A 21,751-nucleotide genomic window follows, 5' to 3' on the forward strand; every position below is an offset into this window, starting at 1 on the left:
GGGCCGGGGTGGAGACCTGGGACAGCAGGGTGGCTTATTCCTTATTGGGAGTAGGCGAGGTCTGGTAGTAGCCATGGGGGCACCCAGTGGAGTCCTCAACAGCATCCCTGAGAAGTGGTCAGCTGGTTCTGCTTGCACACCTCCTGTGATGGGGAGCTCACTCTCTGCCTGGACAAGCCACATCATCTTGGAACCATTCTGTAGGCGGGGAGACTCCTTCCTTATTCAGACCCAAAGTCTGCCACTCCATACTTCTCACCCATGGGTCAGTCCTACATCCCCAGAGCACAGGTTCCTCCTCCCCCCACCAGACCTTATGTTTGAAGACAACGGTCATGTCTCTGCTTCAGCTTTCTCCTGGGACAGGAAAATATTCCCGTCTTTAATTTTGAGAAGTAATTCCAAGACACCCTTTAGAAGTACTGAACAATTTATACCACCACATCCTCAATCACACCATGTATTAATACAATCTTTTTAACTTTTGCCCGTTGAAAATTGTGCCAGCGTGGTATTAACACAGATCATGAATAACAGCCAATATTTGTGTAGAGCGTACTGGGTGCCAATTACTGATCTTTGTACTTGACAATCAGTAATGCATCTGTCCTCTGACAATAAACCATAAAGTAAGTGCCACGCGGGGTGACCCAGTCAAATACAGGGTAGAGGGAGGCAAGAAGTCTTGGCCACTTGCCCAAAGTCACAAGCTGGTAGACGAGCCCTCCACAGGTGGAGGGCAGGGCGCCTGACCTGCTGGGGTTCCGACCCAGGTAACTCTCTCCTATCTGGATTCCAGACTCCGGGCCACGTTATTTCTCCCCCATAAGGTGAAACACGGGTCTCATGTGCTTCTTGACCACTGGCATCTTCTGTGAACTGACTGTATCTTTCTTCCAGCATCCAACTGGGCCATAAGTATTTTTATTATTAAAAGTCTCTGTCTACTATGAATATTACCTCTGCTAGAGATGTTGCAAATATTTCCCCCAATGGGCCATCTGTATTTTTAACGTTTGCTTGGCTAGAAACGTTTAATTTTTATGAGCCAAGGGTTAGTTTTTTTTTTCATCTATGGCCTCTGGAAATTATGTCTTTTTTAGGAAGTTCTTCTTCACCCCAAAACATATTTAGCACTTACTATGCTCTCTCCTAGGTGCTTTGTTCCTATATATTGTTACCGCTCACAAAACTATAATAAATGTATTAGTATGATAATATATCAATAAATAATAAAAATATATCTACAAATACGATAAATACAAAGTGTTCTTCGATCATTCTAGTATTCTATTTTTAAAGTTCTTTAATTTTTTGGAAACTTATTTTTGTATGTGGTATGAGGCAAGAATATTTTATTTTTGCCATGTGGATGACCATATGCTCCAATACCATTTATTTGGACAACAATCTGAAATGCTTCTGCTTTGAAATACCATATTTATCAGACACTAAATTCCCAGATTTACGTATCTCGTCAGAAGTTAATGCTGTTTCATTAATTTATACATATATTTTTTTAAGATTTTACTTATTTATTTGACAGAGAGAGTGAGCACAAACAGGGGGAGCAGCAGATGGAGTGGGAGAAGCAGACTCCCCACTGAGCAGGGAGCCCCATGTGGGGCTCGATCCTGGGAACCCGAGATCATGACCTGAGCTAAAGGCAGATGCTTAATTGACTGAGCCACTCAGGCGCCCCAGAAATGGTTTCTTTAAAGAAAAAGAAAAAAGAAAAAAAAGATTTTTACATATAACACTGTCACCAGGGTGCCCTGCTGGGCTCTGGGGGAACCCGGACCAGCAGGCGGTGGTCCAGGGCCAGCCAGGCCTCACATCCTCCAATGCCTTCCAAGATCGAAGCGCCGGCTTCATCAGAGAACCCCGGGGGGTTTCCGCGGCCCCCCCATCACATCCCAAGTGCAGCGCTGCTTGGGCACCCGCCTGGAACCGCCCTCACGGTTCTTCCTGTTCTCTTTCACCCAGTCAGGGCTGGCCCGGTTTCATGTTCCCATGTCCTGAGTCGATTCTTCAGTGTCCGGGGCCTGCCCACTCGTTCGCGCAGTTGTGAATGACACAGACCCACTTCCCCCAGCTTCCTCCAAATCATCGGTAAAGATGTCCGAGAACAGGCCCACCAGGAACCCCCTTCGGCGCAACATCAGTTCAACGACAGGAGCCTTTACGCCAAGGTCCTTCCACCAGTGCTGAATGCAAACGCATCCCCACGTCTGTCCACAGGGAAGCAGAAGCCTCGTCAGATGTCCACGGTCTCGACAGCACATCCCCCAATCCAGCTTACTAACTTCACCGGTGGACCCAGCTGCTGCCCACACTGGCGCTCGGCGGGCACCAGGCACGCGAGCACCCTGGCTGACCCCAACGGCAGGTTTCCAACAGGAACAGGGCCACGTCGTCTGCTGTCCAAACCAGGACACGGCTGGGGGTGGCAGAGGGATGCTGTTAAAATTTCGCCTCGAGGAAAGTCTGAGCAGCTCAGGACGGTGACCACCCCCTGGGGGAGTGCCGGCGCCCCCGGAGCCTGGGCGGGGACAGTAAGCACCGCACGTGTGCACACTAGCGTCGACCAGGAAGCGAGCCTGCACACACCAGCTGGTGTCGTCCAGTAAAACACTGGCTTTCATGGAGGTTTTGATGGGGAACCTTAAGTGCTCTGGGATTTAAGTGCGAGGTCGTGGTGACGGCAGCATCACAAAGCTTGTCCTGAGACCTGCACGGGAGATGTGAGAGCACCGCGGGGGCCAGCACAGGCGCTGGGAAGGTCCGGTGGCAGGCCCTCCTGTCCCGTGGCCTCCCGACGGGCGGCGCTGGCGGCTCGGGCCCTGGAGGAGCAGCGGGGGTCGGGACCACGCCCGCTTACAGAGTCCCCCCCCCCCCCCCTTAACGGTGCATGGCCTCCTTGTGGTTTATGGACTGCACTGTTTGAACCCCATTTTCTTACCAGGAAGACCCACTTGCTCGGTTTAAGAAGCTGATCATCAATCTGGAACTCAGCTCTAAATATGGACTTTAAAAAGTCACAGTTTAAGAACCACACTGGCCAGGAAAAAAAGTCCTCCCGGTCTTCCTTTACGAAAACACGCGAAACAAGCAAAACCGGGACTCGTGTGTGGGCCTCACTTCTGCCCTACTACGAGGCTGGTAAAACTATACCTGTCAGAACACCTTCTGGGAAAACAGAAAACGTTTATTAATAAAGTGCATCATGGGACAGTTCAACTCAGAGCCCAGGAGCAGGACACAGCTCCCCTCCGGTCCTGACAGGGGCGCTGCCCCCTCCCCCACCTCAGCGGCTCCCACGACCGCCCCTCTCACTCCCGCCCCCTGCTGTGGCGGACCGCACGGAAGCCCGCCCACGAGGCTGTGGCTGGCTCCTCGGGAGGCATCGCTGGGTGTGCGTGGAAGATTCTGGAGCTGGGCACAGAGTCTGTATGGAATATCCTCCCTCGCGGTGGGCATGGTCTTGTTGTGCATGGCCTCCTTTGAAACCAATTCTCGTGGCAGCTCCAGCAACCGGTCATCCCTGTGACCACGAACATCCATGTGTTCACTCACAGGCTGGTCCAGGCCCTGCTGCCCGTGCTCCCGCTCACGCACCCTGACCCCGCGCACCAACAGCAGACAGATGGAGTCAGCTCGGCACAGCTCAGCCAAGAAGCACAAGCATGCTTTGGGGGCACCTGTCGGGACGCAGGATGGGACTCCGGACCACCCAACATCCTAACCGCACTCCGTGTCACTTAGTGATATCATTTCTCATCACAGATTGGTCATGAACATTGTTTAAGTTGCTTACTGAAAAGAAAAATAAGCATGAATATCAAAGCTCACATTTTAGTCCTGAATTTTTTTTTCCCCCAAAGGTTTACACATTTTCTTTGAATAGAAATTAATGTCAGCTCAACTTTTAAATTAAAATTCCTGCAGGGAGACTTCAGTACTTCCTGGAAATGTCCAAGCCAAAGTAGAGGTAAAGGCTTAATAACCCCCTTGTGTATTTTCTCAAAGTAATACAAAACATCAGGACCCATCATGTCTCTGATAAAGATACCGTAATAATCAGAGAGACTGCCTAAAACTTCATGAATGATCTCGAAGTTTCTGACAAATGCTTATCTGTCTTATAAAACTTCACTTTATACAGAAGATGGATAAATGTCACGATATGAATGAAAAGATAAATTTCCCTGAACTTTCTTCACAAGGAAAACAGAATATACACATTTAAAAATACAAAAATCTAAATGCTTATGTTTTCTCCAGCTGTGAACTGAACTGCACAACCCACTTATAGAAAAAAATGATTGTTTTTAATGATTTATGTATAAAATAAATTTTATGATACAATTTGATAAACTACTTCGTACAAAATTTTACTCACATAAAATGTATGCAATTTTTTTTTGCAACACAAAAATCCTATTCGTATGTACAAATTCATAAAAAGCAAACACATCTTGAAGCAAAAACAATCCATTGGGTTGTGGCTAAGTTGTTCAACTCAGAAGAAAAGAGACGAGTACATGGAGGGCTAGTTAATGGCCACCCCTCCCGCCTCCAATAATGCGTTTAGTACAATCTGATCAAAAATTTTATGCTGAGTGGTAGAAACGACAAAGTGGCCAATGTGTCCAAAATGGCAGAGCTTCATAATCTGATCCTGAACTTATTCAGCTTGGAAAAATCATATAACCACCTTAGAAAAGGATTTCTTTTGGAAATTACAGTAAGGAAACCTAACCTGTGCATTTGTGCTAAGCCTTAAAGAAGCAGAACTTTCTCAGGCAATTCTAACATTTAAATGGCACTGCGTGGTTCACACCATAAATATCTAGAAATACCAGCATCAGGACCCAGACCTTATGACCTGTATGTCTCCAAACACTGGATTCCTTTCTATATAAACTTAAGACTTTCATTAAGTATTTACAATATCATATGTGAGTGAAAAACTTAACATAAACCATGTTCTAAAAAAAACCTTGCTGTAAAAAACAATTTCCAAAAAAATAGTAACATCAAAAAAATGTTGCAAATTGGTGCGTCCCCCAAAGTCTTCCTTCAGCTGTTTGCCCCAAGCGACCCGCCTCTCGGGAACGCACATCTACGGGAAGGATTAGGAAAGACACCAAGGCCACTGGGGGAAGGCGAGTGCGGGCCTGGAGCAGCTCACTGCTACCCACATGGGGAAAGCCCTGGGGCCGAATGTCCATGAAGGACATACTGAAATCTCCTTCAATTTATGAACTTTAAGGCTGCAAGCACAAGCAAGAGGCCGTAGGGACCAATGAGAAAATGACAAAGAGGTATACGCAGTTGCAAAGAGCTTTAAAAAAAAACCTCAGGCGTACCTTATAAAGATACAGACTGAAATGAACCCTTTCAGAGGGGAAATGAACTCAAAATAGAGCAGACTCATGTTCAGGCCCCATTCTGTTTGTAAGTGCCCATCAGAAGGCAGCCATCCTTCACTCTGCTCCCCTCAGGGTCCCGTCACCAGACCTAAAACCTGCTAGCGAATTCTGGCACAGACCCGAGCAGGACAGGCCACGCAGAGACGCAGAGAACACAGCTGCACAGCCGGCAATACTTGCGCTGGAGGAAGGGGAGAGAACACGGCCCCTCTACACACAGATGTGCCTGCGCTTCCAGAGCTCTGCACTTCGGGCGGAGGACACGGAAAACTTCATTTTCTTAGGAAACTGAACTTAAGAGAATGGTGACGTTCTATCTTCTTTTTATTTTCAGACTGAGGAGGACTTCCGGCTTTGGAAACGTGTGAGCTTTCACCTTCTCGAACTCAGGCTGATACTGTACACCATTTTCTGAATCTTCTCGTCGTTCTTCAGGATGTTGGCCTTGACGGCACAGATCCTACCCTGCTGGTCCTTGATCAGCTGCTCCACCTCAGCCAGCTCGGCCTTCAGGGGCTCCACCGCACAGTCCGTGATGCTGGCGGGACACAACACAGGGGCTGTGAGTACCAGTCTCGGCTTCGATTTGCTGCTGCTGCTTCTTTTCTTTTTAAAGATTTTATTTATTTACTTGACAGAGAGAGACCCAGCGAGAGAGGGAACACAAGCAGGGGGAGTGGGAGAGGGAGAAGCAGGCTTCCTGCCGAGCAGGGAGCCCCATGCGGGGCTCGATCCCAGGACCCTGGGACCATGACCCGAGCCGAAGGCAGACGCTCAACTGACTGAGCCACCCAGGCGCCTCTAGATTTGCTTCTTGATTGAAACAAATAAAGAAGACAAAAGTAAGTTATTCACAGCATCCAAAGAAAAAGGGTAAAAATATAAACATATTTGGATAATGATATAAAGGGACGAGGACCTCACACCTGGGAAAAACGTTATTTTACCGCCCCACAGCCAAAAGTGAAGCCAAACATGCAATTACACAGAGGAGCCTACTATTCCTAAAGCCCCACATCGCATGTTGCAGAGCCCTCGGACAGCAGGGAGGCGAGCAGCGCGGCCACCAACTAAGGCCATGGCCCGGCAGCCCGACACGCCCCCCCTCCCCACCTTCCTCAGGGAGGCTCCTCCAGCTGCCAGGGTGCTCCACCCAGGCTCCTCCAATTCACGAGTTCGAGGCGTGAGGCCTTTCAGTGCTGGGTTACCTGCCAGGAAAAATCTAGAACGTATTTGGGAAAGCAGAGGTCAAACTGGCCTTTTCTTTAGTTTTTTTAAGCATATAAATACAAAATAAATAAAAGAAGAGTGATGGGGTGCCTGGGTGGCTCAGTCGGTAAAGCGTCTGCCTTCGGCTCAGGTCATGATCCCAGGGTCCTGGGATCGAGCCCCACATTGGGCTCCCTGCTCGGCGGGGGGTCTGCTTCTCCCTCTACCTCTGCCTGCCGCTCGCCCTGCTCGTGGGCGCTCTAATAAATAAAATTTTTTAAAAATACTCTATATAAAAAACAAAACAAAACAAAACAAAAACAAAGAAGAGTGACAGTTTCCAACCACCCTGCCACAAAGCAAACTCAGGTTCTGTAAGGAAGAAACATCTGGGTGCTACTTTTCAGTACCTTAAATCAACTGTAGGAAGTGCCAACAAATCACCGTGCTGGGCTCGGCCCCAGAAAGTTCTCGGCGATTTCCTAACTCCTCTTCTGCTGGACACTTACACTTTTAAGGGACGTTTTGGGAGTAAGCAGGCTAATGAGATAGCGGGTTCATTATCACACAGCGTTTTCCCGTTGGGCTTACAGACCGAGCGCCATGTCCGCTCAGGTCGTTTTCTGACAAACCCTTAACAACTGATAGTTTCATGCATTCCAGATTCCCTGATTATAAACAAAGAACATCAATCATTTCCCTAAAGTAAATCTCTTTTTAGTGGTTATTATATTTCCTTTACAGTAGCAATATCCAAATGGGCTCATCATTTATTTCTTTTCAGAGTAAAAAATTAAAATACTTTCAAGTACAGTTACCAAACTTTGGGGATTTTGATAAGACACATAAAACAAAGTTCCCTGTATTGTTTACTCTCTGTATCTACCTGCGTGAACACGTTAACTCCAAATCTTTCCTAACTAATGCAAAGACATGCTCTGTGCCGACGACTGAGGAAGGAAAACACTTCCTTTGGGGAGGTGGCCGCCCTGGGCTCCCTGCGCCCACGCCCACCTCTGCTCCTTCTGCAGAGCACCCCCCCCCGGCCCCGCCCCCCCACCTCTCCTCCTTCCGCAGAGAACCCCCCGCCCTGGCCCCGCCCCCTCTGCAAAGCCCCCGCCCTGGCCCCGCCCCCCTCTGCACCTGCTGCAGAGACCCCACCCCGGCCCCGCCCACCTCTGCTCCTTCTGCAGGGCCTCCGCGTGCTGCTTATTCTCGCTGTGCCACAGCTGCAGCTCGTTCTGCATGGCGTCCACGTCCTCCTGGATGTAGTCCATGATCTTCCCCAGGGGGAGCGCGCTCTTGCACAGGGTCTGGATGGACACACGTAACTTCTCGATCTCCTTGGAAACTATGTCCTTCTCCTTCTTCCACGCTGACTCAAAGACAAGCGATTTCTCCTACAGTCGGTGGGGAAAACCGGAAGAGAAGGAAGTATCCTCAGTCCTAAGGCAGGACCGGGACTTCCTGAGGGTGCAAAGACATGGGAGTGGGGACAGAACTGGCTCGGGCCAGCAGCAGCCCCGAGGGGCCAAGCACTGTGCGGGAACGTATGCGGTGCCCAGTGACAGTCCATCCCTTCCCTTCCCAGAGGCAGAGGGGTCTTCACCTGGAAGGCTGTCAGAGAGGCACATTTCTATATAGTAAGATCTATTTCCCAACTGACCAGAAACTTAATGTAGTTACTGTTACCAAAGCTGAGGGACACTGATGATTTTCCCAGACAGACTGGCAGAAAGGGGCCCTGACCCTGCATCTCACTCCTTGAATGGACCTCCTTTCCATCTCAAAGGACTCTGCAACCCATCTCACCTGCGAAAGGGGGAAAGAAACCCTCCAGAGTGATGTGGGAGTGAAGGGACGGGAGGTTCGCAAAGGGGAACATGGTGGACAACACCCAGCCGGGCAGAGGGCCCGCTGAGTAAGGGGAGCTGGACGGAGCTGGCTGGTCTGGGGGGCGAGGAGGCCTGGTGCCCTCGGTGGGAACCACTGGCAAGGGAGCTGGAGGGGTGCAGTAAGGAGAAAGAGGCAACAGAGAACTTCATTCAGTTTTGGCCAGGAATTCTCTTCACGTGAGCTTTTATCACAGACCTCTCTGAATTTCAAAAATTGATGTAAGTTGAAAGAAGCAATGAGTAGTCTGGCTTCTTGGAAAACCTTTCCTAGGAAATGGACATCATTTAGGAGGCCCTCCCTGGATGCTCCCACTCCATGAGGCTGGTTAAGGTGTCACTGCTTTAGCCACTTACAGTATGAGTCGAAAGCTGTTAATTATAATTAACTTGTTTTATTAAGTTTACAACCATTTGTGTTACTTCTAACATCAGGTTCAGACTGTAGGCTCCAGGAGGGCAGGAACCCTGTGTCTGGATCCACCGTGGCCCACACAGGTTCTCCTTAGACATTTATCAAACGAACAAATGAAGTGAGGAAATAAATCTACCTGTCAAGATTCTAGCTCCACTAGCTACTAGGCTTTGGCAAGCATATGGAAAGCCTTAATGTGATGCCTGGCACACAGAAACTGTTAAATAAGCAGGAGTAGAAATGAAAAGTAAAATTCATAAACTAATAAGAGTTCATCAAGGTTGCAGATACAAGATAAACATATAAAAATCAATTATATTTCTACACACTGTCAACACATGGACACTGAAATTAAAGTGTCATTTACAATTGTATATGTAAACAAAAGAGAGAAATACCTAGGTGTAAATATAACAAAATATGTATAGAACTTGTGTACTGAAAATTACATAATGTGGATGAAAGAAATCAAAGCAGACCTAAATAAATGGAGAGACATACCATGTTCCTCAACAGCAAGATTCAAATATTGTAAAGATGCCAATGCTCCCCAAGTTGATGTACAAGTTTAACAAAATTCCTATAAAATCCCAACCAAATTTTTTGGAAATATAGACGGGAGATTATCCTAAAATTTATATGGGAAGGCAAAGGAACTAGAATAGCTAAAACATTTTTTTAGAAAAGAATAAAGAGGGAGGAATCAGTCTATCCAATTTCAGGACTTATTATATAGTTACAGTAATCAAGACTGTGTGGTATTGGCAGGACAGACATACATACACCAATGGAACAGAATGAAGAATCCAGAAAAAGACCCTCACAAATATACCCAACTGATTTTTGTTAAAGATTTTTATTATCTGAAAGAGAGACAGAGAGCATGAGCAGAGTGTGGGGCAGAGGGAGAAGGCGAGGGACAATGAGACAACCCCCCCGAGCAGGGAGCCCGACATGGGGCTCGATCTCAGGACCCCAAGATCATGACCTGAGCCGAAGTCAGCTGCTTAACCGACTAAGCCACCCAGGCGCCCCTGTCCAACTGATTTTTGACAAAGGTGTAAAAGCAATTCAATGAAGGAAATAGAATCTTTCAATGTGTGGCACTGGAACAACTGGATATCCACAGGAGAAAAAAGGAATCTTGACCTAAGTCTCCTATCTTATGCAAAAATTAATTCAAAATGGATCACTGACCTAAATATAAAATGTAAAACTATAAAACTTTTAGGAAAAAACCTGGGAGAAAATCTTTGGAATTTAAGGCCAAGCAAAGAGTTCTCACACTGTTACCAAAAAGCATGATTTGTTAAAGAAAAAACTTATAGACTCTATCACAACTAAAAGCGTTTGTTGTGCAAATGACCCTGTTGAGAGGTTGAAAGATAAATTAGAGACTGAGAGTACATATTTTCAAACCACGTATCTGACAAAGGACTAGTATCTAAAATATATAAACTCTCAAAACTCAACAGCAAAAAGCAAACACTCCAATTAGACATGAGCAAAAGACACAGATAATCCATCAAAGAGGATACACAATGGCCAATGAACACATGAAAAGATGTTCAAAATCCTTTCTTATCAGGGCAATTCAAATTAAAGCCACAATGAGATCACTACCAGAATGGCTTAAAAAAAAAAAAAATAGTGCCAACACCACATGCTGGTGAGGATGCAGAGAAACTTGATTACTTTCACACAGCTGGTAGGAGTGTAAGACAATACAGCGCCTGTGGAAAATAGTTTGGCAGTTTCTTTAAAAACTAACATGCAACTAGCAACTGACCTAGCAACTCTACTCCTGGACACTTATCCCAGAGGAATGAAAAGTCACATTCACACGGAGCCTGTGCATGAATGTTTACAGAAGCTGTATTCAGAGCAGCCCCAAACTGAAAACAACCCAGATGCCCTTCAGCAGGTAAACAGTTAAATGAACTGTGTGCTATACTTATACCCTGGAATCTGCTCGGCAATAAAAAGGAATGAACTGCTGAGTCACGCAACCGCCTGGATGCATCTCCAGACAGTTATGCTGAATGAAATCAGCCAATCTCTAAAGACATGCTCTATGATGCCATTTGCAGAACATTCCTGAAATGACAATATTATAAAAACAGAGAACAGTTAGTGGTTGCCACGGGTTAAGGAGGGGTGAGGTGGGAGGGAGGGAGGCGGTGTGGTTGTAAAGGGCAAGAAGAAGGACCCTTGTAGTGATAGAACTGTTGTGGACCTTGACTGTATCAAGGTGGGGCTTTACAAGATGTTACCAGTGGGGAAAATGGACTACATGGGAAATCTCCATTATTTCTCAAAACCACATGTGAATCTACAGTTATCTCAAAATAAGTTTAGCTGAAGAAGAGTTAGTGGCCATACAAATGCCTTTAAAATAAAATGCTAAATGACTAAAATGAATTCCAGACAATAAAAAACTACTTCTCAAGAAAAAAAAAAAGTGTTGTCTTTACATAGATTAGTGAATCTCTCATTAATTTAGTCGAACAATTTAAAATTCTAAAACCCATTCAGGGGCCACCTAGTTGGCTCATGTGATTAAGCATCCGACTGTGGATTTTGGCTCAGGTCATGATCTCAGAGTTGTGGGATCAAGTCCTGCATCCGGCTCCGTGCTCAGTGCGGAGTCGGCTTGAGGTTCTCTCTCTCCCTCTGCCCCTCCCACCCCCACGCTTGTGCTCTCTAATAAATAAACCTTTAAAAAATAAATAAATGCAATTCTACTAAAACCCATTCACAATGCTTATTAAGTAGTTCCTATGCATTTGGCATTGTGTTGAGTCTGATACAGAACTGTTCAGGGTCCCGAACTTAGAATGGGAGGCAGAAACATGTAAAAGTCCAAGAGAACTGGTGAGTTACAAGGTAGACCAAGACACAGAGGAGCTATGTGGCCCAGCTCTCTCTTATCCTAGGTCAAACTCCCTCGTAGTTCTGTATCACAGCACCAAGCAGAATCGGGAACACTAACCTTAAATTTATAACTAAAGGGATTAAGAATTCAAAACAAAATGCATTTGGGCTGGGGTTAAGACAGTCAGGAGAGACTTTCATTACCGCTGAAAGCACACTGCCACAAAACACCAAAATTCTGGTGTTTTAAAACAAAACAAAACAAAAAAAAAACTTTCACTTAAATGAACATGGCAGGGCACCTGGGTGGCTCAGTCAGTTAAGCGTCTGCCTTCGCCTCGGGTCATGATCTTGGGGCCCTGAGATCGAGCCCCGCGTTGGGCTCCTTGCTCTGCGGGAAGCCTGCTTCTCCCTCTCCTCCCCACTTGCGCTCTCTCTCACTATCTCTGTCTCTCTCTCTCAAATAAATAAAATCTAAAAAGAAAAAAAATTTTAAATGAACAGGGCAGGGTGGAGTGGATAAGTCAGTGATTGTTTGCTTTAAAAGCACACCTCTCTGGCAATAGGCTGATTTATATATAGCTCATACAGCTATATCAGCAAATTTCCAGGCAAACATAAGCATTATAAACCCTTGTTTTATAGACTTTTAATATGTATAGTAAAATATGAGAATCTACCACTATACTCACCACCCAGGAATGAGTCATAATGAAATATGCTTAATTTCTGGAAACAGAAGAGCAAAAAATAATGAAACTATATCACTCCACAAAGTAGGACCTACAACAACCTAGAATGCAGGAGGACTCTGGGGAAATGGGGCGAGGGGTCTGGAACGTGGGCTCAGCAGGCGCGAAGCTGGTGCCAATCCGGCTTCACCACCTCCTAACTTTATGACCCTGGGAGCCTGACCTGACCTCTCTGTACCTCGGTTTCATCACAATCAAACGGAAATCATAATATTTATCCTGCAGGTGAGATTAAGTAGGATAATATAAAATAAGCAGCTCGGGGCCTCGCACATAGTAAACCCTCAATAAACGTTAACCGTTATCATAAATTTCTCCGACATGAAGAGCCAAACCGCGAGCCGCGCAGGAGGGAGCAGGCGTACTCTTCCTGCGGGGCGGGGACACAGCTCCCTTACCACCTGCGAACTCGTCCGCAACGAGACACCCCAGGCCAGGCGTGTTCAGACGACTCTGGTGCGTTCCGAAAAATGCGTCTGTACAGCGTCGGCACCAACTAGAAGTTGTTATGTCCAGCTTCCAACAGACGGGTTCTGCCACCAAAAACACCCCTTCCTCAACCCCACCTCCACTTTATAAACATAGATAACCCACTCCCGTGAAATTCGATCTCAAAACTCCTTCCTGGAAGACCTTCCCACAGGGGACACGCAGGGGTGGCGGCAGAGTGCGGCTCACGGGGACACACAGCCACCCTCCCGGGGCCTCCTGCCTCCTACCTGCGGGGCCTTGCGTCTCAAGCAGGCTGCAGACTATTTACTCAGCTGCTTTCTGGCAGGAAGGCCTCTGACAAAGTGTTTCAGCGTTAGGCTGGCCGCTTCACACATGTGCTTTAGAAAAAGTGATGTTCCAAGACTTTCCAGGTGAACAGTTACTTACTTCTGGGACTTACTAGGATTTGCATTTACCACACACATACTTGTCCCCAGAAACGTGAGCATTTGTGTTTATGGTGATTTTTAAGTTTACAGTGATTTATTCTAAGTCATTTAAATAAAAACTATGAACTAAAAAGTTTGTTTCCTTAAAGTTCAATCGCAGTGCTTCATAAGAAAGTACTATTTTTAAGATAATGCCTTAGAAGCCTGACCCTCCGACCCTGCCGGAAGTCTCTCTGAAGCAGACTTCAGGGTACAAGCGAAGGGCCGTGGCATCTGCGCGCTGCCCTCCCCCTGGTCGCTGGATCCGAGGGGTCACCAACACTCCTGAGCAGCACTCTACCCTACATTGAGCAAACCCGATAAACAAAGGCCTGATTAATGCAGGGTGGGGGGAGGGAATAATAAATCAAAGTATTAGCTTTAAATAACATTCTCTCCCATGACCTCAGGAACTGATTTATATACAGCCTGCCAAAAGTTCATTTTCTTCATAAACCAAGGAGTGCCCACATCCAAGTTACAAGAGAAACACAGAGACTGACAGAGTAACTATTCTGAGTGTCTTGCTCATCCAGAAATATCCGATCACCCAATTCTGTAAACCAAACATGCATCTCTCATGTGGGTCAAACCAGATCCCTTAAATGCACAGTAAAATAAAACCGTGTGTCATCAAGTACATTAACCTTTTTGCACACACACAGAAAGGCACATAAAACATAAACGTGAGGTGTAACAAAATGATAAAGTGACTCCGGCAGCCTTTGCCTGGGTCAAGAAAGCAAACTCAGCCAGGGTCCCAAAAGCCCAAGGCCACCACCACGCTGCCCTCCGTGTGCACGAGTGCCGAGCCTGCGTGCCTGACCCACTGGTTTGGCACGGACAGAACCACACAGCGCACGTCCATGTGCGTCTGCCCCTTCTGCTCAAGCACACGTACACCACTCATCTGCACTGCTGAACAGGAGGTACTGCGTTATGGGAATACACCATGATTTATTTACCCACTCTACTCCTGGACGTTCGGGTTATTTTTGGTCTGGGGTATTACAACAACTATTTACAAAACGTGAGTACTCTGAAGAGCTAAGTCGTAGGTAACAGTAGCTAGAAACAGGCGGCACAACCGTGAATAACCTCTCTGTCCCAGTACATGCGGGCGCAGGATTCTCCGGGATACGCAATGAGAAGTGGCACTGTGGGCCAAAGGCTGTGTAAGTCTCCAACTCTGGGACACAGTGTCAAACGGTTTTCCAAAATGGCTGTACCAAACGACATCAAATAGTTTTCACGAACCCATATTTTATTTCTGTGCATAAAATACAAGAACAGCAACTCCTCCGGCATCGCCACAATCCGACAGCTGCAGGTAGTTAACTGTGACATGAAACCTTCCCGGTGAGAGACGGGCTCCCTGCAGCGCCTACAGACCAGGGCAGAGGTGCGAGCAGGATGTGGCTGGAGTGCATGCCTACGAAAGGACGCAGTGCGAGGGCCACTTGCCCGGGCAGGGCCACCCAGACACCCAGACCTGGGGAGATGTCCCACCTCTGCCACTGACGGGCTACATCAGGCAAAATAACTCCGTGCCTCCGTTTCCTAACCTAGGACATGGGGATGGGACTTACCTAATTAATTACCGCGCAGTAGAGTGATATTTACAACTCCTTTGTCAGAAGGAGTCCTGCAGAAGCCGTAGCTGCTATGACGACCGTCTACACAACTAGGAACCGACTGGCAGGCTTCCACGGGAGGAAAACACATGCCAGGCACCTCCGAGCACGTGGTGCAGGGCGAAAGATCACCGCATGTTAGCTCCTAGCACGGACAGGAGTGTCTCCGGACAGGGGGGCTGGGAGTTCGAGGGAGGTGGCAGGTCGCTGAAGCTGTAGCCAAAGGGCAGAGTGCAGCACAGAAAAGACATCTCTTCACGTCGGCCTTCCGGACCCACCCGAGAATCGGAAGTAGTTTAAAAACCACCTTTGGTCACACAGAGAGTGAGTCGGATGGACACTAACAAAGCCAGCAGGCAACAGGGAAACGCAGAACTCAAATTCTCAGCCACAACGACCCTTCCTTTACTTAAAGTCACGGAAGTAAGTCAGGAATACGATCGTACTGGCCTAAAACGGGTCCTTTCAAACATTTTTATGTAAGGCTATTCTCATATATTTATTCTCTCAGAGGAACTCTAGAATATTCCTTGCCAAGCTCCAAAACATCCACTGAATATTTACTGGAATTCCATTAAATTTATAAACTAAGTTGAGGGAAATAACATCTCTATCATATTGAGTTTCCCATCCAGAAACACTCTCTCAACTTTTTCCAGGCCTTTTATATTTCTTGGTAAAATTCTGTGGCTTCTCAAAATAGTTGCTATAAATTTCTTGTTAAATGCACGGCTCTGTAAGTTATGTTTTTGTTTCCAGTTCTGAAGGGGAACGTGATGTGCATTATTTTCAATGGGCTCTTGCTGACATGTGGGAAAAATACTGACTTTGTATATCTGTGTTGACACTGGGCTTCACATACATTTGTTTTGAACAGTCGACCCCCTGGGGGTCAGTCCACCTGGGGGACTGCTGTCGTCTGGGAATGACGGTGACCCTGACCCCACCTCAGGAGGGGGAGAACTTCGCACCTCACTTGTCTCTGGGCTGCTGCAGCCGCCCCCCTCCCCCGGACAGGACTGTTTGACAGCTTCACCCCTGCGCAGCCCCCCGCTGCTGCCGAGGATGCAGACGGCCCCATGCAGACATGTGCTCCCTCCATCCTCGTCACTGCACGTTTCTAGTCATAAGGGAAGCTGAATTCTATATTCGCCATTTATTCTTAAGAGAAAACACACCTACCAGTGACTTTGTTTGGTTCAAGAACAGTTTCTTGGTTAAAGAGAAGAGAAGTAAGCCCTAAACGTTTAGAGGGGGCCGCAACCACTGAGCTCAGTTTGTTTGTAGCTGAGAAGGCTGCCTCCTGCCTGGATGCGGCAGCAAGATGAGCAGGAAGCACAGACTATCGACAGAAACAGAACCATACTCATCTAACAGAGGTAGATCTTTGCTCCTAGGATATATTCCAGTTTACTATTAATTATATAATAAAATACATGCTCTAGTTCCTAACCATGAACTTTTGGTTCTTCTCTTTCTTTAAAATCTCTAAAACCCATTCTAGCTACAGATTTTTAAGGTTCTATAATTCTTTTAAAATATACCAAGTAGATTCCAGCCAGAAGAGGAAAACAGGAACCCAGCTAGGAAACAACAATAAAACGGAGCAAACCATTGAGGGCTGCTGTTTCCAGGCCACATGTGAGGGTCTGAGAAGGAGAGGGGCCAGCCCACCCCTCGCTCGCTGTGTGGAGACGACCTCCTGGCTCCGCTCAGAGCGTGAGGAGGCGGAGGTCCCTCCGTGGGGCAGCTGACAGGATGGAACCCGCAGACAGGGCGGGCCAGACTCCAGGAGGTCCTGGAGAACCGTCTGAGACAACCACCACGGCTGAGAGAGCCTGTGCGCAGGCCCAGGCATCCAGAGAAGTTCCAGCACACCACTGGAGCGACGACCTTGGACACAATGATGAGGGCAAGAGAACAGTCTGACTGTACCCCCATCACCTCTCCAAGGGGGCACAGTGCAGGGCCAGGAGAGACCTCAGCTCGTGATTTCTCCTGCGGGGTTGATAGCATGTGGGGGAGCCCCTGGCCTCCCCAGCTGTGCAGGATGCTGCCAAAGAGGCCTACATCTTTCTCACCCTCTTCAGACTATGGTGTCTTGAGCCGTAGGACTCAGGGGCAGGGAGCAGCTGGGAGAGAGGCAGACAGGACTCTTGGAGGACATCAAAGGGACTCAGGTCCTACTGCACTGAAGACCCCATCAAGAAGTCCACCCACCAGCTGCTAGGGACATCTTGCCCATGGATCCCTACCCCCACTGGCCCACAGTACCCCCAGCGCTCAGCACGCCTCACCCACACGCACTCCCACCTGGGGCTGGCTCCCTGTGTGTGCTCCTGATGGTGGCAAGAGCGAGCTTTGACAGATAGCCAGTGAGCACATGCACAAAGCCACCCTGAATCTGCAGGCCAGGGAGAGACCACAAACAAGAGCTTTAGCTTGGCCCCTGGAAAAGCAAAAGGAGGGCTGTCAGCACCCACCTTGGGGTGCTGCAGGTTTGAGGGAAGGCACACAAGCTTAAGCCGAGGGAAACCAAGTGCCCAGGAGAACCCGACCCAGCAAAGCTGGCCTTCAGAAAGAAGGCGAGGTAAAGCCACTCCCGGGCGAACGGCGCTGAGGAGGAGTCGGCCAGCAGCGACTTGCCTCCCAGGAAACCCCAAGGGGAGTCCGCAGTCTGCAGTGAAAGGCACGGATGGAGCAGGGGTGCAGGTGCGATCAGGGAACACAGACAGTGGCGGAGGGGAGCACCATCCAAGTCAGGGTCCCCCCACCCCCCCGTGAGGAGGGAGGGCCGTCAGCCACTCAACTCTGTACAAAGGTGAAAGGACAGAGGACTTAAAATAACCGCCACAAGTTTGTTAATGCACACAACATAAAGAGGTAAACTCTGACATCAAAAACATTTAAGGGAGTAAAAGGGCAGAGCTTCTGAAGTTAACTTGTTACCAGTGTGAAACAGACCTTTACCTATAAGACGTTTTATGTGAGCCTCATGGTAACAACAAAGCAAAAACCCACAGTCGATCCCCAAAAGACAGAGAGAAGGGAATCAGAGCAGACCGCTGGGGAAAATCATTATCACAAAGGGCAGGGCAAGAGGAGAAAACAGTAAGATGCAATGAGCAAGTCCTTACCTATCAGTAATTACTCTAAATACAAGTGGATTCGGACCTCCAATCAAAAGACAGAGCTGCTGGAAGGATAAAAAAGCGAGACCCAGCTGTATGCTTCTGACAAGACTCATTTTCGCTTTACAGACACAAACTGGCTCAACGGGATGGAAGAAGATATTCAATGCACACGGAAACCAAAAGAGAGCAGTGGTGGCTACACACATCATACCAGGCAAAATGGACTTTTAGCCAAAAACTGTGATAAGAGGCAAGGAAGGTCATGTCATTATTTGCCGATGAAGGTCAACTTGTCAAGAGAACATGAGCACTGGAAATGGTCAGCACCCAGCATCGGCGCAGCTGCACACATCACGCAAACACCGCCTAGGGGAGGAAGAGCGCACCTGACTCCTGCTGTCCTGACCTTGAAACTCCAGGCAAACAGAACCCCAAGATAGCACGCACCCTCCTGAGTGCTGGCGTGGTGGCGAGAAAACCAGTGGCATTTTGCGAACAGGACAGCTGACTCCGGGGTGCCCTCGGAAGACCAACAGACTGGGAAAACGGAACCAAACATGGGCCAGGGTTGAAATCACGGGCCCACTGCAGCAATTCCCACAGAAGCATCAACCACACATCCGCACGCAGCCCAAGCCCAAGTCACTGACACGCCTTTACTGCTCTTACATCCCATCGGGCGTTCCCCTGGTCTCTTTACAACTGTGTACTTGTCACGCAGGTTTCAGGGGCTCAAAGATCACCAGGCACTTGCAGGCATCCCTCCCACTGTGCTGCTACCTGGGGAGCAGGGCACCATGAGGTCAGGGGGTGCGCTCAGGGAGCGACTGGCCTCATCCCTGCTGCTGACACAGCAACCTGGGCAGATGGGTCAGCGAGGGATCCATCCAGGGCCCCCGTCCATTCCTGGGAGCAAGAGGAAGAAGCGTAATTGGCCCACATCCAGGCCACTGGGCAGGGCAGCAGTGCACATTTCCTACTGGTCGGGAAGACGCCTCAAGATCTGCCTCAACTCCACAGCTTCCAGCTCGAATGAGTCGGGTCCAAGGGGACACTCCTACCACCCAGGGACCCAGGTGGGCACAGGCTCCTTCCGCCCCATGCATTAAGACTCCAGGTCTTCCCAAGGGGTTAATAGGACCAGCCCTTGTGCACAGAAACCGAAGCACAGGGTAGGCAGCTCCCCACCCTGCTCCTCCAGAGTCAGCAACCATCCGGACCAGAAGTTCTGTGGCAACTTCTGATTCCTGGCTGTGCATCAGAATCACCTGGGGAGCTTTTTATAAATACCAAGGCCAGGACCCTGCCCAAAGATGGATCTACTGGGTCCGAGAAGGAGCCAGGCACCAGTATTTAATAAAAACTCTCTGGATGGTTCTAATGCACCAGCAGCTCTAAGCAGATGCACCTTCAAGCACCTTTCAAAGGACAAAAGATTCTAAAATTCACTTGCTTTACATTTCATAACCATTTTCCATGCTACAGGCAGTGACAACAAAAGAATCTAAGTTTTAAAATATACTTTAAGGGCACCTGGGTGGCTCAGTCAGTGAAGCGTCTGACTTCAGCTCAGGTCACAAACTCAGGGTCCTGGGATCAAGCCCCACAGCAGGCTCTGCACTCAGCAGGGAGTCTGCTTCTCCCCCTGCCCTCCCCGAGCTCCACCCCCCACCACTCATGTTCTCTCAAATAAATAAAAAATTTTTAAAAAAACATTTATTTATCTGACAGGGAGAGAGTTTTGCGCAGTGGCAGTATCATAGCCAATGAGGTTTATCCGAGGCGCGATTATTGCTATTTGACAGGGAGAGAGAGAGAGAGAGAGAGAGAGAGAGAGAGAGAGAGAGAGAGCACAAGCAAGGTGAGCAGCAGAGGGAAAAGCAGGCTCCCCGATGAGCAGGGAGCCCAATGTGGGACTCGATCCCAGGACCCCAGGATCATGACCTGAGCCGAAGGCAGACACTTAACCGACTGAGCCACCCAGGCACCCCTAAATAAATAAAATCTTTAAAAAATACACTTTAAAAGTATTTTTCCCTTTTCACTATCTCTGGAAACAACCATTAGGATTATTAAATTATTTTGCTTTTTATTTCCATCCCTTAACTAATTGGACTTGCTATTTTAAATGTCTTGCTAAAATATTCATCATTTTTTACTGAACCTATTGCTACAATCTTTCTTCTAATTCTGGTTCATTTTATTTTTACACATTTAGCCTCCTAAATTCTGACCATATTTCATAGCTCTAAAAATACCAGACAAGGGGCACCTGGGTGGCTCAGTTGGTTAAGTGACAGCCTTTGGCTCAGATCATGATCCTGGGGTCTGGGATCAAGCCTCACATCTGGCTTCTTGCTCAGCAGGGAGCCTGCTTCTTCCTCTCCCTCTGCCTGCTATTCCACCTGCTTGTGCTCTCTCTCTGTCAAATAAACAAAATTCTTTAACACAGATAAACAAAATAACATAAAAATACCAGACAAAATAATCACACCCAAATTTACCATTAATCCTAACAAGGCAGTTTCTGGGCAACATGAAACCCACTTTCTGGTTGGCAAGTGAACTGAAGGAAAGATGCTCAAACCCGTAATAGAAGTCAGGATATCAGAGGTCTTCCACAGAAAATACATTCCACAGAATTAATGATGAATAGAAGGCCTGAGTCCAAAGACGGGAAGAGCAGAGGAAAATCCAAATACAGGACAGTCAGATCCCAAACACACCTGCAACCAGTGAGGCCCAGATGGCAACGACGTGCTGCCGACGGTGCTGTGACCTGCTGATGCAGGTACGGGGATGAGCTTTCGCTAAGCTTGTGCTCACCATGCCTTGTTCCTCCAGCTGTTGAGAGGTCAATCCAAAAACACACAGACAATTTCAGTGAGTGGTTGAGGCCAGGAAGAAAATGAAGTGAGGATGGGATGGGGACAGCACAAGGCATCACAGGAGAGCATGCTGGAGAAGGACCCTCCCAGGGCTCCAGGCCTCAGACCCATGTGCCCTGCAGGCAAGAGCGAAGGAACCTGGGACGAATCAGCAAAAGTTGACCATGGAACCATGCGTGCTCCGAGCTACCGGGATCTCAAGCCACCATTGAACAGGAAGTGAGCTCCTGCTTCTGACTAGCAGTCCTGGGAAGACAAGCCCCCAGAGAGGACCAACTTCTTCCAAGAGGGAGGGAAGGGCATCCAGCCCCAAGGCTCCACAACTTCCATGAACCAGATCACTCCTCTAACTTCAACTGTTCTAGGGCACGGGAAGTACTTTTATAAGAATTAACTATATAAAACTAACATAATCTTGATTCTAACACCTAACAACAACAGCACAGATATGCATGAAAACTCCAGGACAGTATCAGTTGACTATGGACTTCTATTTTCAAAGATTAGTAAGTTGGGGTGCCTGGCAGGCTCAGTCAGAAGAGCATGTAACTCTTGATCTCAGGGTTGCAAGTTCGAGCCCCACAATGGGTGTACATAT

At 47.9% G+C, this 21,751-nt stretch overlaps 1 protein-coding gene and 1 pseudogene across 1 annotated transcript in view; one reads left to right on the forward strand and one right to left on the reverse strand.

Annotated features, from left to right (window-relative positions):
* Positions 1-418: 418 nt before the first annotated feature.
* TRAF3IP1 (TRAF3 interacting protein 1) overlaps positions 419-21,751 on the reverse strand; it is a 66,414-nt gene continuing 45,081 nt past the window's right edge. Inside the window, exons 15-17 of the mRNA XM_073903846.1 lie at positions 7,821-8,044; positions 5,531-5,973; positions 419-3,816 (exon numbers count right to left, since the gene is read on the reverse strand). Of these exons, the coding sequence (XP_073759947.1) occupies positions 5,808-5,973; positions 7,821-8,044 (390 nt within the window). The 3' untranslated portion in view covers positions 419-3,816; positions 5,531-5,807. The remainder of the gene's footprint in view (positions 3,817-5,530; positions 5,974-7,820; positions 8,045-21,751) is intronic.
* Positions 20,003-20,069, forward strand: LOC141371327 (U4 spliceosomal RNA; annotated as a pseudogene).

This window comes from Callorhinus ursinus, unplaced genomic scaffold (genome assembly GCF_003265705.2).
Source record: "Callorhinus ursinus isolate GAN/ISIS: 27379988/994484 unplaced genomic scaffold, GSC_fseal_2.0 scaffold2, whole genome shotgun sequence".
NCBI classification, from domain to species: Eukaryota; Metazoa; Chordata; class Mammalia; order Carnivora; family Otariidae; genus Callorhinus; species Callorhinus ursinus.